General features: G+C 43.3%; 1 protein-coding gene across 6 annotated transcripts in view; it reads right to left on the bottom strand.

The window, feature by feature from the left end:
- fhod3b (formin homology 2 domain containing 3b) overlaps nucleotides 1-15,435 on the bottom strand; it is an 88,652-nt gene that overhangs the window by 32,313 nt on the left and 40,904 nt on the right. For all 6 annotated transcript variants that reach the window (XM_035164505.2, XM_035164507.2, XM_035164508.2 and 3 more), the window contains exons 4-5: nucleotides 4,187-4,254; nucleotides 2,190-2,295 (exon numbers count right to left, since the gene is read on the bottom strand). In XM_035164505.2, the coding sequence (XP_035020396.2) occupies nucleotides 2,190-2,295; nucleotides 4,187-4,254 (174 nt within the window). The remainder of the gene's footprint in view (nucleotides 1-2,189; nucleotides 2,296-4,186; nucleotides 4,255-15,435) is intronic.

Raw genomic sequence — 15,435 nt, 5'->3', positions numbered from 1 at the left:
ATGTTCCAGAGAGCGAAGGCTGGGAACCTGTTCTTGTAAAATGCATTCAGACTGGCGTGCACGTGTGACTTGTGCCTTTTTCAACTACAAAAGACCCATAAGACTGAATTTTATTCATGAAAGAGAGCAAAATTGTTTCGTCGAAGAGGGGGGTAATGAGACAGATGGGTTCAAGGCTGCACATTCCTTTTTTTTTTACTGGCCTCAACTTGAAAGACAGTACAGCAAAAAAACATACCATATTAGAAATTATCAGAGTTTTTATACCGGGGCTATTACTAAAGATGCTTTGCTCTCTTCTTCTCCTCTCTGTGTGCACGTGTGAACATTTCAGGCAGCTAATTTACTCTCCTCCGGGGAATCCTTATGACATAGCTCCTCTTGGAAGTCATCAAGAGTAAAGCAGCCAGATCTATATACATTTCTGACCCGTGCATCTGCGTTCCAGCACATGCTCGACTTGTGTTCTCCAACACATGGCTCACGAGGGAGGGTGATCTACTACACCCCACATTTCCTCAGCTGGTCAGGAGAAATTAGGTCAGGTTGAAACAGGGTTGAAGCAGGTTAAAAGGGCTTTTGGGAGAGGGGCAGCTTGGGTTAGTTTCTCGTGGTGACGTGGAGACACACGAGGGAAAACGCTGCAGCCTGCAGAGATTAAACCATAAATGAGCACAAAAAGAGTCGGACAGAAAGGTACTGACAGATGTTTTATCAGAATTCTCTGGGAGGTGAAGGGGGAAAAAAGTACCGAACAATGAGGAGGAGTGAAAAGATACAACAAGCAGGATGAGACTCTTACATGTGGTCAACTCTGACGTTGGGAGAAAAGCCTCTCATTGTTCTTGGCCATTTAACCTGTGTGATTTATCTGTCTGAGTCAGACCAGGCCAAGTTCAGATGAAGCATCAAACATCAGACCAGAGCCGACGGAGGCCGTCCAGGCATGGATCATGTTCATGTTTATAACCTGCTCATCAGGCAACAGCATTACTTTGTCACAGACGTCCGTCCTCTGCTCTTTGATGTTGTTCAGAGACAGAAAAGGTCATCGAAGGGCAAGTTGACAAAATTACAACACAAGCTTTTAGGGACCTGAAGCACCTAATAATTTAAAGATGAGTGGGGCTGACATCTGATTGAGACTCAAGTTAGCTTAATGAAGAAATAAAAAAGGGTCTGAACTATAGAACTTTAGTCTTCAACTTTAGTCTTGAAAAAGTTGAATACAAGCTTATGTTTACATCTGATACTATATTCTGTTCATAAAAACATGAATTAACTATAAGGTCACTCGTGGAGCACATACCTCCTCCAAGGCTGATTGGCCACATCACATCACATAAACATATGTTGAGGTCAGATATATATATATATGGTGGTAATATGTACGCAGAAAGCCATCTTACATCAAAGGCAGGCAAAATATCCATTCTTTGATTAAGGTTGAAAGCATTATTTGTTACTGTAACTAAATAAAGATAACCCTCCTAAAACTGTTTATTTAAAACCCGCCCCTTCATTGAATCTGCTCCAAAAGTGAACAGGTTCTTCCTTGGCCCATATCCCACACTTCTACCAAGTTTTGAAAAAATTGGTTTTGTTGCTTTTGTGACAACCAGCAATAACATCAGGTTAAAAAACAGTGCAGCAAAAAGTTAAGGGAACACACAAGAAAAAATAAAACACGAGTGAAAGATAAAAAAGAGAGAGAGAGAGGAGGGAAAATTAGTTTTATGATCTGCAATATCCTGCCAGAAATTTTATTAGCCACTTAAGTGTGTAGCCCGCCCCCTCACAACAGGCTGTTAAATGGCTGCGACCTTGGAGTGCTATTGTCCTCTAGTATTCCCGAACATGCTGCCCCTCCCCGACCACATCACGTATGATCTTTCACCTCACCGACATGGGACAGATAAATGAACCCTTGGCCTCACTTCAGTGTGAACTGAGACACACATTTGAGTTTGTTTATCTACCATAAGTGTGTGAGTGTGAGGAAGTCGATGAGCAGAATCATCAATTCACATGGTGCACGTAAACACATGTGGTTCTGGAGAGGTTTATGGAAAGAAAGGTGTTACGGGATTGATTAATAACATCCTCGATCGTGCGGCGAGGTGTGAGAAAGTACAGGAGGAGGAAAGCATGCTGTGTTGTTTATAGGTGCACTTCTGCAGCGGACATACCCCTGAGGATGTAGTTCTGGTAGTTCTGGTCGGCTTCGGCTCCCACTTTTATCAAACATGTCAGTCCCTCTTCCACCACAAACTCGTGCACCAAGTCCTTGTCATCCTGGGGAGAAGCAAGTACACTATGAGTGAAAGAGCCTGCAGAGAAATAACAAACTGAAACCTGTTGTTAAATCGCTCACACACAACTCTTGAAAATGGTTCTAATAATCTGTGTAATAATTCCAGTAATCTCTCTGTCTGTCTGTATGTGGAACACAGATCTCCAGAACAGTTCATCTTATCGGCTCCACACTTCTCATGTGTATTGTTGAGGGTCCAATTAGGTGCAGTGTCGACATTTGGTACGATTTGGACATGTGATCCGCTCAATATTAATAAACTTCTAATAAACAGGGGCCCAACGCTCTGTAACAGCGGCGGCTGGGACTATTCAATGTAAGTGATGTTGTCGATCACAACAACAGCGCGTTCACGACAGCAACTGATTCTGGAGCTTCACCGAACTTTGAATAAAAAGGTGAACAGCTCTGAGTCCTGCAGTCGGCCTTTAGTTGCAGAGACTCATTACTGCAGGTCACTTTTAAATTTCAGAGCGAAAGCTGTAACCAGCATCACCACAGGCCAGACCAGCAGCCCATTCCAAACAGGCAGGTTTACTTTAAGAGTTGTGATAAAGAAGTAAATCAGAATTGCAGATGTGATTCTTACCTACATCAATGTTCACAGCTTATAAATATGACTAATTACTCATAACTTATATTACTTATAACTAAGTTATAGTTAAATATATGTCCCGCCTAAAAACAGAAGAGTTCTATTGCTTTAACTTAAACACTGCTTCACAACACGTGTCACATTTTACTACAGCTTTATTAAGGAGTCTAAAAGAGGTGATGCAGAGAACATGCACTCAAACTTCTTTATGTGTTCTATGGTTTGCCAGAGGGCTCGAGCACACTTCTCATTTCTCCCTCCTCAGCTGAATAAATCGAATCTAACTTCAATTTCTTTACATTAACTTACAGCCACTGAAAGTGCATTGAGCGCTGGGATGTGCCCGCAGCTTGTTCCGATGGATTCCTGTTGCTTTGGCTCTCCCCACTTCATCCCACATTTAGCCCTCGATGACAAAACCACCTGCATCTCTCACACCTGTCCATGACTTGGTAATTTAAGGCCAAGCAGGAGGCTTTCTGCAGGTTTAAACATTTTCTGATACTCTCTACTGTTCAGATGGGAAACAGAGGAAGAGGGGCAATAAACACCGTGAGGTGGTCGGGGCTCCTTCTCTCCCAGGAGGAAGTGTAAGTGCTTCCAGAAGAGCTTTACCATAGATCTGTGATGGAGACTCCAGTCGTTTGGCAAATGGTCTAAATATACAGGGGTGCAACTAAAGAAATAGAAGGAACAGCAGCTCTGAGACTCCTACATGGACACGTCTGTGATGCATTGTAGAGAAATATGACTGAAATAAATCAAACCGAGTGGACATTTTATTAAAAAACAAGAATGATCAGTATTCTGTTCAACTGAAGCCCTGCAGAGCCACATGTAAAAAGTGAGCCATTCTAATCTGTTCTGAATCTGTTGCTTTCTTTTTCATCCAACTGTCACTTAACCCTCCCCCTCTACAGTCGACTGCCCAGCGGTCCAGCCCAGCCCACTGTGTGTGTGTGTGTGTGTGTGTGTGTGTGTGTGTGTGTGTGTGTGTGTGTGTGTGTGTGTGTGTGTGTGTGTGTGTGTGTGTGTGTGTGTGTGTGTGTGCCACGAAGGCAGACTCTGCAGCACGACTCTGCATCAGGAAAACAATACCATGTCCAAGTGTTAGTGAACGTAACATTTAGCCCTTTCATTATTGTGCGTACATAGACATGAACACTCAGTGCCCCTGGAAAAAGCATGGCTAGGTAAACCTCACAAGAACTGCTGCTGATATTACTACACAGTCATTTTTAAGAGGTTAATGAGAACTAGGAGAGAGAAATAATTACCTGAAAAATCTGCTTGAGGGAGAAGAGGGCTCTTCGTAGCTCACGTCCAGTTGAGTTGTAGAGTTTTTCTGTGTGGAGAGAGAAAAGGAGAGAATGGAGAGATGAGTTGAAAAGTCACACATCTTTCTGCGATGCTGTCACACAAAAAGTGAATAACACCAATGTTGAGGAGAGATTTAGGATGACTGTACCTTCTCTTGAAAAATAAAGTGCAGAACTATTAGTGTTTTAATGAATCACACACATCACATGTTTCCCATTCAAAATCACTTGGTGATCTGCGTCATTGGCTGCAATTATCCCAACTAGCTAAATAAGTAAAGGATCCTACAAGAGGAACAGTGAAAGAACAGTAGGAGAAACTCAGAGCACATCTGCAGAGAATTAGCAAACAGAGGATGTTTTTCTGCTGACAATGTCATATCTGTAGTTTACCATAGTCATTGAGGAACCTTTAAGCCAATAGCCACCACAACGGCTGTGATACACAATACACCCATTAGTCAGTTCTCCACAGAGAGCTATAGGAGGGGACGAGGCGGATGACAGATGTTTGTGATGGAGGCAAAACATTTCCTGCAACTGCCTGACAATCCTTTACCCTACGTGCAGGCGCTCGAGTCTGCCAAGGAGGGGCAGCATTGAGCACAATCTCAGTAGCTCACTCATCACTGCTGACACTCTCTCTCTCTCTGACTCAGCAAAACCTACTGCTGCAGATTCAGCCACATACAGCAACACTCCAGCCCAATGCAGAGGACACAGAGTTCAGTACAGCCACTCTCTGTGTTAGATACTAACTTGTTTTTATTGTATTTGACAGATACTTTATTGCTTGGAGGCTGATATGGAAGATCACAATGAGACAGTTTGTTTCTCAGAACCTTTCTTTTTCTCCCCTCACTTTCTAATTACTATGTTTAGTGTTATGCATCTGCCTGCCTGCCTAACTAACTACCTACGAACTTACCTACACATTCCTACCTGCCTACCTACCTACCTACCTACCAATACCTAATTAACTACCTACCTACCAATGCCTAATTACCTACCTACCTACCTTACTACCTACCTACCTACCTACCCACCTACCAATGCCTAATTACCTACCTACCTACCTTACTACCTACCTACCTACCGACTTACCTACCCACCTACCCATACCTACCTATCCACATACTTACCGACATACCAACTAACTGACCGACCGACTGAATGACAGACCGACTGACTGACAGACCTACCTACCTACCTACCTACCTGTCCTCCTACCTAACTACCTAACTACCTACCTACTTACCTACCCACCTATCTATACCTACCTATCCACATATCTACCGACCGACCTACCAACCAACTGACCGACCGACTGAATGACAGACCGACTGAATGACAGACCTACCTACCTACCTATATATCTATATAGCAGATGCTACTGACATAAAAAAAAAAGAATGACTTTAAAAAATCTAAATTGTTAGAGATTAATGTTGATTAGGTAGTTCATGAATCGGGATATGAGGTCTTTCTTTCTTTCTTTCCCTCCATCTCACTACATTAAGACGTGACTAGCACGTTGCAGTGTGTAGCAGCTGTTAGAATCCTCTCCAGATGGGACGGGAAATGATTTATCACTGTTGGTGCATGAGTGTGCATGAGTTACAACTTTTACACCCAAACCTGCAATTGAGAGAAACCAACAGGCAGCCAAATAGAGGTGCATATTGCCCTGAGTACACCCTTCATGCACACAAGAGCACACAGTTGTGCCCATGAACTCCTTGTCTTTACAAACAGCTGCTGCTACTTCTATTCAGAAGTGTGAGAAACACACACTGATGAGTGTGTCCGCTTGGGATTCAGAGCAACAAGCCTCTATTCATTATTGTTGTTGGCCTCCTCCTCCTCAGCCATTGAGTAAATCCCCTCAGCTGATGAACTGAGAGACAGATGGAGAGAGGGAGAGAAACAAAGAGTGTGTTGCCAGTTCTGCGGACACGCACAGGCAATACTTCCAGACACCGGAACTTGGTGACACACAACATTTTTGACACAACACACTTCAAACTTCACACACACTGACAGCTGGTATACGTGGGCCCAGTGAGACAACAATCATCCCACTTTGGGAAAATCCAACATGTTTTTTTATTATTTTTTGAAAGCACAGAATCTAAGTGTGAAAGGGCAAGAGAGTGACACAGCAAAGGGCCCAGTCCGAAAATCAAAATCAAAATTATTAATGAAAAGACTCCTGTCAAGAAACCTGTCAACAAGCTAGATATAAGGTTGTGTTTTCATAATGTCAAACAAACAATATGTAACTTCGGCCACTAGAGGTCTCTCGATCAAAACAACAACAAAAGACCCCTGAATAAAAGCAAAGACCCACTCATGGGGGTTGTTGTCTTCACCACCCTTTCTTGTGCAATAATCTTCTTGGGTCGCTTGGTTTAACTGTGTGTTTGTGCTTTACTGGGAGAGCTTCAGCAAACGGCAATGAATAATCAGGATCCATTATGAGTGGCCATATATATATATATATGTATAAAAACACAGGTTAAAGTCAATAATATAAACAACATAGTCATTTTTAGAGATATTTATGAAGAATTGTTCAATAATAAATCTTTAAATTTGAGTCAAACTTTGGGTATCCTTTTTCAAGGACATGTTATTGCAGAGAAAGGACGTCCACTGCAGTGTCACAATACACATTCATATTATTGGTGTAATCCATTCTGCTACAGACAAACACCACACTGGAGATGTGTCACACACACACACACACACACACACACACACACAGCTTGGGAATGAGCCATATGTGGTCAACTGGCTCAGATTTGATGATGATGCCTGCTGAAATCAAACACCTCACATTCCAGTTACAACAGAGTTCCTTATCTATAGGAGATGTCTCGTTTCTAATTTATTACTCTGGTGGTATTTGGTATGAGTGAAGCGCAGCTTTATATGTCCCGTGCACTCAGCGCCGTACATGGTTCAGACACATGACGAGTAGATGAGTGTTGGTCTTTTATGGAAGAGTACCGGTAAGTCACTGGCACCCACATCCTCAAGGAATACATCTCAACAGGTCCAGAGGTATTAGGAGGGGAAGCTGCACAATATTGGTGATTTATTCCTTTATAAATAACAGGAAGGAGCTGTGACTGGGACTTTTCGGTTGGGCCCCCCCCCACTGTGGAACTCCCAGCTTGAGCAAATCACGGTTGCCAAAGTCGACTTCTCCAAACAGACACATTTTTGCAGATAGCTATATTTTATTTACTCCTTCTTAAACTTCAGATTCTATTATCATCACCACTGTGTGTGATAAAGCACTTTGTAAACATTCTACTACTGATAAAAAGTATATATAAATTATTTATCATCATAACATTCAGTTTCTTGGCTGGAAAATGTAAAAAACAACTAAATAATGGTTTACAGTTTCACACTGGGAGTGCTTTGATTCCTCTGTATTTGTCATTTTTTATGTATCTAAAATAAATTCCTTGGACATGTTTATATATCTTTTAATAGTTTAGTTTGGGGTCTATGCAGCTGACATAAACTAAAACCCATTTCCATGATTCTGGCTTGGACAAAGTAAGGGCTCAGTCACCAAGGAACCAAAGCTTCTTAAGTGCCGGACCCTCTTCTATGGCCGCACGGCTCCGTGGTCAGGAAGGTGACTCAGACTTTAGATTAGAGATCTCCAAACAGACAATCTCTCAGATCACTGGAGTGGAAACACAGATGGGAGATACTCTGAGTTACTCATCACACCTTCGCCATAAAAAAGCAAACTTGATTTGCGGTGCTACTTCAACACAAGTCTTGAATGAGTGTTCACTTTTTCCTTTAAACTGAGCGTCCTCACGAACACTAGATGTTTATCAGGCAACAGATAAATTATACCCAGCAGTGCTCAGTGATAGTTCTGTGTAATTCACAGCAGAGCAGCAAAACAACAATGCATCCAGGATTTAAATTAATGGATGGACGACATTTCTCCCGCTATCCTTAAATGAATCCAAACATTCCCAGATATGAGTGTTGCCCTTTTGCGAATGTGCAACAGAAATCAGAGGCACTCAACCAATCAGAAGTCAGTCTCAGCTGTCTATCATGACGTTTCACCCAATTTAAGAAACAAAATGTGTTTGACATATACTTTGACTTTTTAGTTTGGTCCTTGTCCCATCCACTAACATGGAGAAAGCCCGGTTTATGACGTATACTGCAGCCAGCCACCAGGTGGTGATCAAGATGTTTTGGATTTCCATTTTTTGGGAGCCATCATAGTGTCCATTATATACAGTCTGTGGTGCAAGTATGTGTCAATCAGCAACAACATGGCAGAGAAACTCCTCCACGCAGACTCAGTTCTACTGCCATTCTTAAAGAGCTCGTGCTCCTCTGCTTTGCTTTGTAGTATGGACCGAAATAAAACTGTCAGAAAGTTATTCCTCCAAATGAAGCCCATCTGCAGGAACACAAAGTTCCTTCCCTCTCCCAGTACGTGGTCCACACACCGTTGCACCTCCCTCTAATGAGAAATATCTCAGTGGAGATTAGTTCCATACCATTTGGCACAGATATGCACCCAGAAAGTATCGGTCTTCTGCCATTCCCTATTTAGGAAAAGAGCCCAGGCACTTATTTATTGAGAGGAAATGCCCAACTCTCAAAATCACATTCACCTGAAACCCTAAAAACCACCTGAAACTTCAAACTAAATAGCTCACTACATTTGTCATGGATTCATTGTTGGGCCAAAGCAAACCCAGGACTAGAAGAACAAAGGAAGGTATGAGGGATAAAGTTGAGGCACCGCAAAACATGATCCCGCTAAAGTAACAACTCGAACAGTTTGCAGCAGCTAAGTTAATTCAATATACTCTTTTAATGTCGATTGAGGCGTCACATCATGTTGTCGGTTACTCCTATTACCACAAAAGACACGGCAGCCTTAAAATCAAAAGAATGCAGGAGTGCATCTAAGGACAAGCAGCCCATTTTTTTTTTTCCATTTCACATTCAAGGCTTTTACTGACAAGTACCTGACAGTGGAATGACTCAACAGAGCGAAAGTGTTTCTTTGATGGCTGGTATTGATGTGCCACAGAGAGCAGCTGTTTTCTCCTCTTAAAATTGCGATACACGATCACGTTTTCTCAGCTGGAACAGCTACGTGGATGTAATGCTCTCATAATTATAACAATCATAAAAGTACTCATGGAATTTCTATAATCATCAGGAATGTGCTCTAATGCCAGGAGTAAAAGAGAGCGAAGAAAAAACCTGCTGTGGGTCCTGAAAACATTCAGACGTGACGGGACCTCATAGACGGTTGTGCGACTGCTAAGAAGACAACTTTTAAAAGCAGATCTGTTTTGTGCTGCTTCAGACACCTTCTGACTGTCAGTGTCAGTGCCAGCACATTCCGGTAATGCTGGCCTGTTCGAGTCATGGGTGGCTTTTTTATGTATCTCCACATGCCGATCTCAACCTGAGACCAGTCCCTGCCACTCAATGCTGGACAGCTAACACAAATTTGTTTCCAGCATTAACCTCGCTCATTTTCCTGCAGACAAACATATCCGAGATGCTCGGCTGCTCTTCTGTTTCCATTATTTCCAGAAAGAGCTATAAAATGAAAGGGATGACTACCGCTGCTCATGCTTCGTGCAGCTGGCGGAACACATAAACCACATCCAAAGCACAGCCGGGAAACCCACAAAGACCCCACTGGGCAGGACAACCCCGCACACACAGCTGTAAATAAAACTGGGTTTGCTTTCAGTAGCTCAAACAAGAAGGAGGATCCCTGCATCATACTGGTGATTGTATATGAAGCGTGCTTTACGATTCACGATTGGAATCAACAGCAGAGAATCTGAGGTTGAGGAGAAAACACAGCGAATGAGACTATGGATTATTTACAAAATAGCTGCGAGGCATAAATGTGGCTGTGCTCTGTCTGTGCTGCACCTTTCCTCATCACTGTCTGTCACGCCCACCACAGCAGGGTACTGATATTGAAGTAAAGTAGGTCAGCGGTGCACAAAGTCGTCAGTCAGTCATCACCCACTTTGCCAGTCTTTGCATGTGGTCTGTTGCTATCGCTGTGGCAACTGGCAAACTAACATTGGCAGTAGATTGTTGATTGTTGTTGCATCCAATCAAATTAGTTCAGCGATGATTCCACAGATAATCCCCATTTCTCTGACTTTACCAGGCCCACAAGCATCGTTGAAGCATCGGGAGTGACGACAATAAAACTTTACAACCTGGGAAAAACTTAAATGAGGTGCAGGAGTGACAGGAGCAGCATCGCACCAGTATCTGCAAGCAGAATAAATATTGGCAGAGCACGAGTGGGTTGAAGATTGTCAGCTTAAATACAGTACATGTGCAATTTACAGGATATACCCAAGCCTTAGGATATACAGTACTGCAAGCATGATGCAGTAAGTAGAATTTCTAACATGTTATGTGTGGCAGCATAACTGGTGCTGCTGCTTTGGCAACTTCAATAATCAGATGCCAGAGGATGGATGTTGTTGCTCATGTGCAGCCTTGCAGAAATGCCAAGTTCTGTGGCCACAGTTGCAAATATCCGGAGAAAATTCTCAGAAAGATTTCAACTAAGCCTCAAATGTTCTGGAGAGGGCTATACCAGTGTTTAGCGCCGTCACCTCAGAGCAAGAAGGTTCTTGGCTTGATGCTGAGTTTGGCCGGGGCCTTTCTCTGGAGTTTGCATGTTCTGTGAATGGTTGTTTTTCTCTATATGTTCACCCTGTAAAACGCTGGCAACCTGTGTAGGGTGTAGCCCGCCACGTGCCCAATGTCAGCTGGGATTGGCTCCTGACCCTCAAAAGGATCAGCAGATAATGGAAGGATGGATGATATACCAGTTATTTAAATCTGCGGGGCAAAGTCAAATTGTAAATAACAATTTTCTTGTCTCATAGAAGTATCTTTCGAAGAACTTCTATCTTTACTATGATCTAGTCTTAACTACAAATTTTTTTTCCAAGACTTTCCTTATACTTTCATCCCCTTGAGCAACTGTTTGTTAAATGAAGCTTTGTGAATATGGCCCCTGGTCTGGTCAGAGCTGGACCTTGAGAGTGGACTTCATCCCCGAGCCAGTGCCCTGCCCATGTCTGCTTTTAGCTGTGTCCTAAAGCGGTCCGACGCTGCTCTACTGGACAGTGAAGGCCACAGAGTCTGTGAGAGGTACCGGTGGTCAGACTGAGGTCAGGCAAACTGTAGCCATCTGGGAGAGCACAGTGTCGTGTGAGCCAGCGCTGCCACATCACTGACTGCCATGTGTAAGGATGAACTTTTCATTTTTTGTCCCCTGGCATTTTCATGAGAAACCCTTGAGTTTACAGTATGCATAATGGCCTTTTGCACACAGTCAGGAAACGGCAGCAAACTAACATCGACGGAGCCACCTTCTCATTTGGTTTCCCCTGTCTCCTTTCCTGCCCTGTTAGGGAAAGCTCCTGTTCAAACATTTACAAAGAGGAAACACGAGTAATTAAGGTGAGAGACCTCCCAACATGTGCGTCGGCTTGTAACATGCTACTTTATGGACTGGGCTTTTCTTTTGCTCTTTTTATCCCCTTCTCCCTGAACAGGAAAAAGGGGTGAATGATGGGTCAATAAAAGCAGATTATAGCACTCAGGTGGAAATCATTAAGCGGGAATGCAGGTAAGAATGAGATCACTTTCAACATGTTTGGGTTTTGAGTGCAACCAAACGGTGGATCAAGACAATTATGTGGAAAATGTGAGTGGGCGTGTGCATGAGCACGCTGCAAGCACATGCAAGGATACGCACACGCTGCACACTGGCCCGTCTGCAAAGTGCACGGAGGAATACAGACATTAATTAATTTGTTCCTGTTGCCTGGAGTTTATTCAAATGCTTTGGAAGTTGTGATGGAAGACACATGGAGATCATGGTTTAGATTAGAGAAGACTGAGTCGGAGGCCACACAGAGTGAAGAAGCCTCTGTCGTTGGGAGCAGGGCCCACAGGAAGGCGAGGACCCACAGGGCGTGAAAGTCTCTAAGCAGACACTCATCCAAGGCATGGGACGGGAACCAAATCACAAAAACAGCTCGTAAATCTGGGATTAATCTAGAGATGAGAAAAACAGTTAACCTGCAGTGTAGGACTAAGTCAGATGTGCTGCCTTTGTGTGTGTGTGTGTGTGTTTTGCCGTCTTTAACACAGATACCTGCTTCATGAAGAGCTTTAACAAAAACGTTTGTGGTAAAGCATGCTTGGACTATGTTCTTACGTTACTGGCCGCGTAAGGAACATGCAAATAAACCACGCTAACTCATTCTGATTTGATTTCCTTCACGGATGTTATACCTGGACTTCCTCTACACATCGTGTCTCACGGGAGCAGCGAGGGGATCAGGTTTCTGGCCTGTGACACTCGATCCTGGCAGAGGCATTCGATAACAAGGCATACCAAGCTCCAATAAACACAAAACCTGGCCCCCAGAGTTCAACGGCGCTCATTGTCCCCCAATGGAAAGAGGGGTGGGTGGGTTTTGTTGTGTTTATTGATGTGTTTACACTGGACATTCAGTGAAAGTTTATGTTTTTGTCGGTTGCAATCATTCCCCCCAGCTTTGGGTGGTTAAGTATTTCGGGGCACAATCCCACTGTTTAGCCTCGTGCACCCTTTTATTATTCCAGAGAGATTTAACATGTTGAGCCGAGCACTTAAAGGACAGGCTAATTATCTCCTGGTAAGTTTCTTCAATAAACTCTGCGTTAAACCAGCCATCAAGATAATATCGGACTCTGTCAAAGAGAAACAGTCGAGGAAAGCGAAAGGTGGAATCTGCAGAATTCCAGATGAGGAGAGAGTCATGACAGCGAGGCCAATGTGAGGACAGACAAATCTTTCATTAGTGCCTGCCTGTCTAATGAGTCATTCCTTAGCTACCAGGTGGGGTGACCCCTCGCTGCATCCCCCCCAGTAAATAGCCTGCCTTTCTTCCCTCTGCTTTTTTGTAGCCATTGCCCCCCTTTCACCTCCTCAGCAGGGTTTCCTCACATTCGCCACCACTGACACAGATACGTAGTGGAGCGGAGAGCAGTCTGAAGGCATGTTCTCATTCAGCAGACCAGACAAAGGCCTGACACAGATACAAACAAGGGAGGGGTCAACAGACTGAAGTGGGTCTGGTTGGGGTGGCGGTCACAAAATCTGCCATAATGCAGTCACAGTGTGTGTGTGAGGGTACACAAATATCACGGTTTGGTAATTTCCTTGGTTTTTAGGTCATGGTTGGGGATGCTCTTGGTACAGCGAAAACAAGAAATACAAAACATTAAACATTAAACACAATATAAAACACTAGTTTACTTAACAGACAGTGGGTCTCATGCATTATCATCATTGCACCTGGCTGCAAATCCCAAAATTCATCTTGGGGCTCGATTATTTTCAGCATTTTCACCCGACCGGGTTGAGATGGGTTCGGGGAGAAATTTCAAAATGATATTCAGCTTCAGTCATGTTAGGCTTTCTACTTGGATTTTTTACATTGCACATGTCTGGAATTAGGGAAAACATCGGGCTTGGGTCGGGTTTGGAAACAAAATGAAGCTGGTTCCTAGTGTTATGTCTGTGACTTTGTTGATGAATGCCCATGTAGTACTCTGTTTATAAAACTTAAACTCTGAGTTGGACGAAGGTTTGGTCAAAGCCGTTCCCCATATGTTGCTTGGCAGCCGCTGCAGCCAAACAGCTTTTCTGTCTCAAGTGAAAACCAGCCGAGTGCATATAGATGCAAGACCAGATCCTTGAAAAGAGATCTGAAACTCAGTCCTTATATTCCCTTACTATCACATGTGTGCACACATGCTGTAGTTCTGTTTTGTATCTTTTTATCCATAAAAGAAAAAAAGCTCCACAAAGCCAAGTGCTCTTCTCAATCTAGACTTCATTATCCCTAAAATCCAAATAGTTTCATTTCATGTTCAACAATTAAATGAGTTTTCAAAAAGCTCTTTTCTTTCTTAAGTTGGAGTTGGAAAATATTGTCAACAATGACCTCAGTGACTTTCCACCTAACCTACTTCACTCCTCCTCCTCACTCCCCTTGGCTCTGTCTCTACCTCTGACTTTCTCCGCTCCCTCCTCTTCTCAACAACCTGACATGTGGGGAAATGCACGAGTGCAAACTCTGTCCAATAAACACAGTTGTGCTGAGACCACATCTATTTTAGACTCAGCTCTTGGAATAGGAAGCAGACCGATGTGGACCCACACACAGCTGTGACAGTACACCGTCTCGTTTCCATTCTGGCCAGGCTGTGACCGTACTTAATGGAAAAGAGATGCGGAAAAAGCTCTTCCATCGCTCACAGTCTTTCTGTCAAAACACCTGATTTGTGCCCAAACGGGACCCATTGCTGTCTCCCTCCATTTCCTTCTTTTTACCTCCACCTGGAGGTTATGTTTTGTTTGTTTGTCAGCAGAATTACTCAACAACTACAGAATGAATTTCCACGAAACTTGGTGGAAGGATGAGACCTGGGCCAAGACAGAAAGCATACAGTTTTGACTTGGATCCAGATTTATTTATTTTTACTTTCTTAACAGTTTCTCAAAGAGAAATGCATGGATCTTGATTCAAGTGTTAACATTGCTGTTTGTTTGTCCGTCAGCAGGGTTACTCAAAAACTGCAGCTGGTTTCTATGAACTCTTGTGAAGAGGAGGGACATTTTCTTTAACATGGAGGGATAGGTCTTTGGCCTTGGTGAGCGCCCTTCTTCAAAATGTGTTTCCTCCTGTTGTCTCGGTAGAAGAGGGAGACCTTTGGCACCCGTCTGTCAGTGGTTTGGATGAGGGCACAATCTAGTTAACCTGACATCCAGACTAATAGGAGCAGCCCCCTGTCATCAGTGTTGCTCTCAATCCATAATGACCCCAGGTAATTACTTCCACCAGTCAGATTGACATGTAAAAACACATTTGACAGGAAGAGAGGAGAATCTGAGCTTCAGAATTGACAAAGTATTGAAAACTATGTATTTCCAAATTTGAGGATTTGGGGGTTTTAATACGTTGCTCTGGAGGTATGACCCAAATCTTACAAGGGAAACAAGCAACGTATGAAAATGTATTCTATTTATCTGTGTACAAAGTAAAACAAAGCCTGGGCCGAAGGGAGTGCTCCTAAATTTTCCAGAA

This window comes from Hippoglossus stenolepis, chromosome 8 (assembly GCF_022539355.2).
Source record: "Hippoglossus stenolepis isolate QCI-W04-F060 chromosome 8, HSTE1.2, whole genome shotgun sequence".
In the NCBI taxonomy this organism is placed as follows: Eukaryota; Metazoa; Chordata; class Actinopteri; order Pleuronectiformes; family Pleuronectidae; genus Hippoglossus; species Hippoglossus stenolepis.
This window is presented reverse-complemented; position numbering and strand designations above follow the sequence as displayed.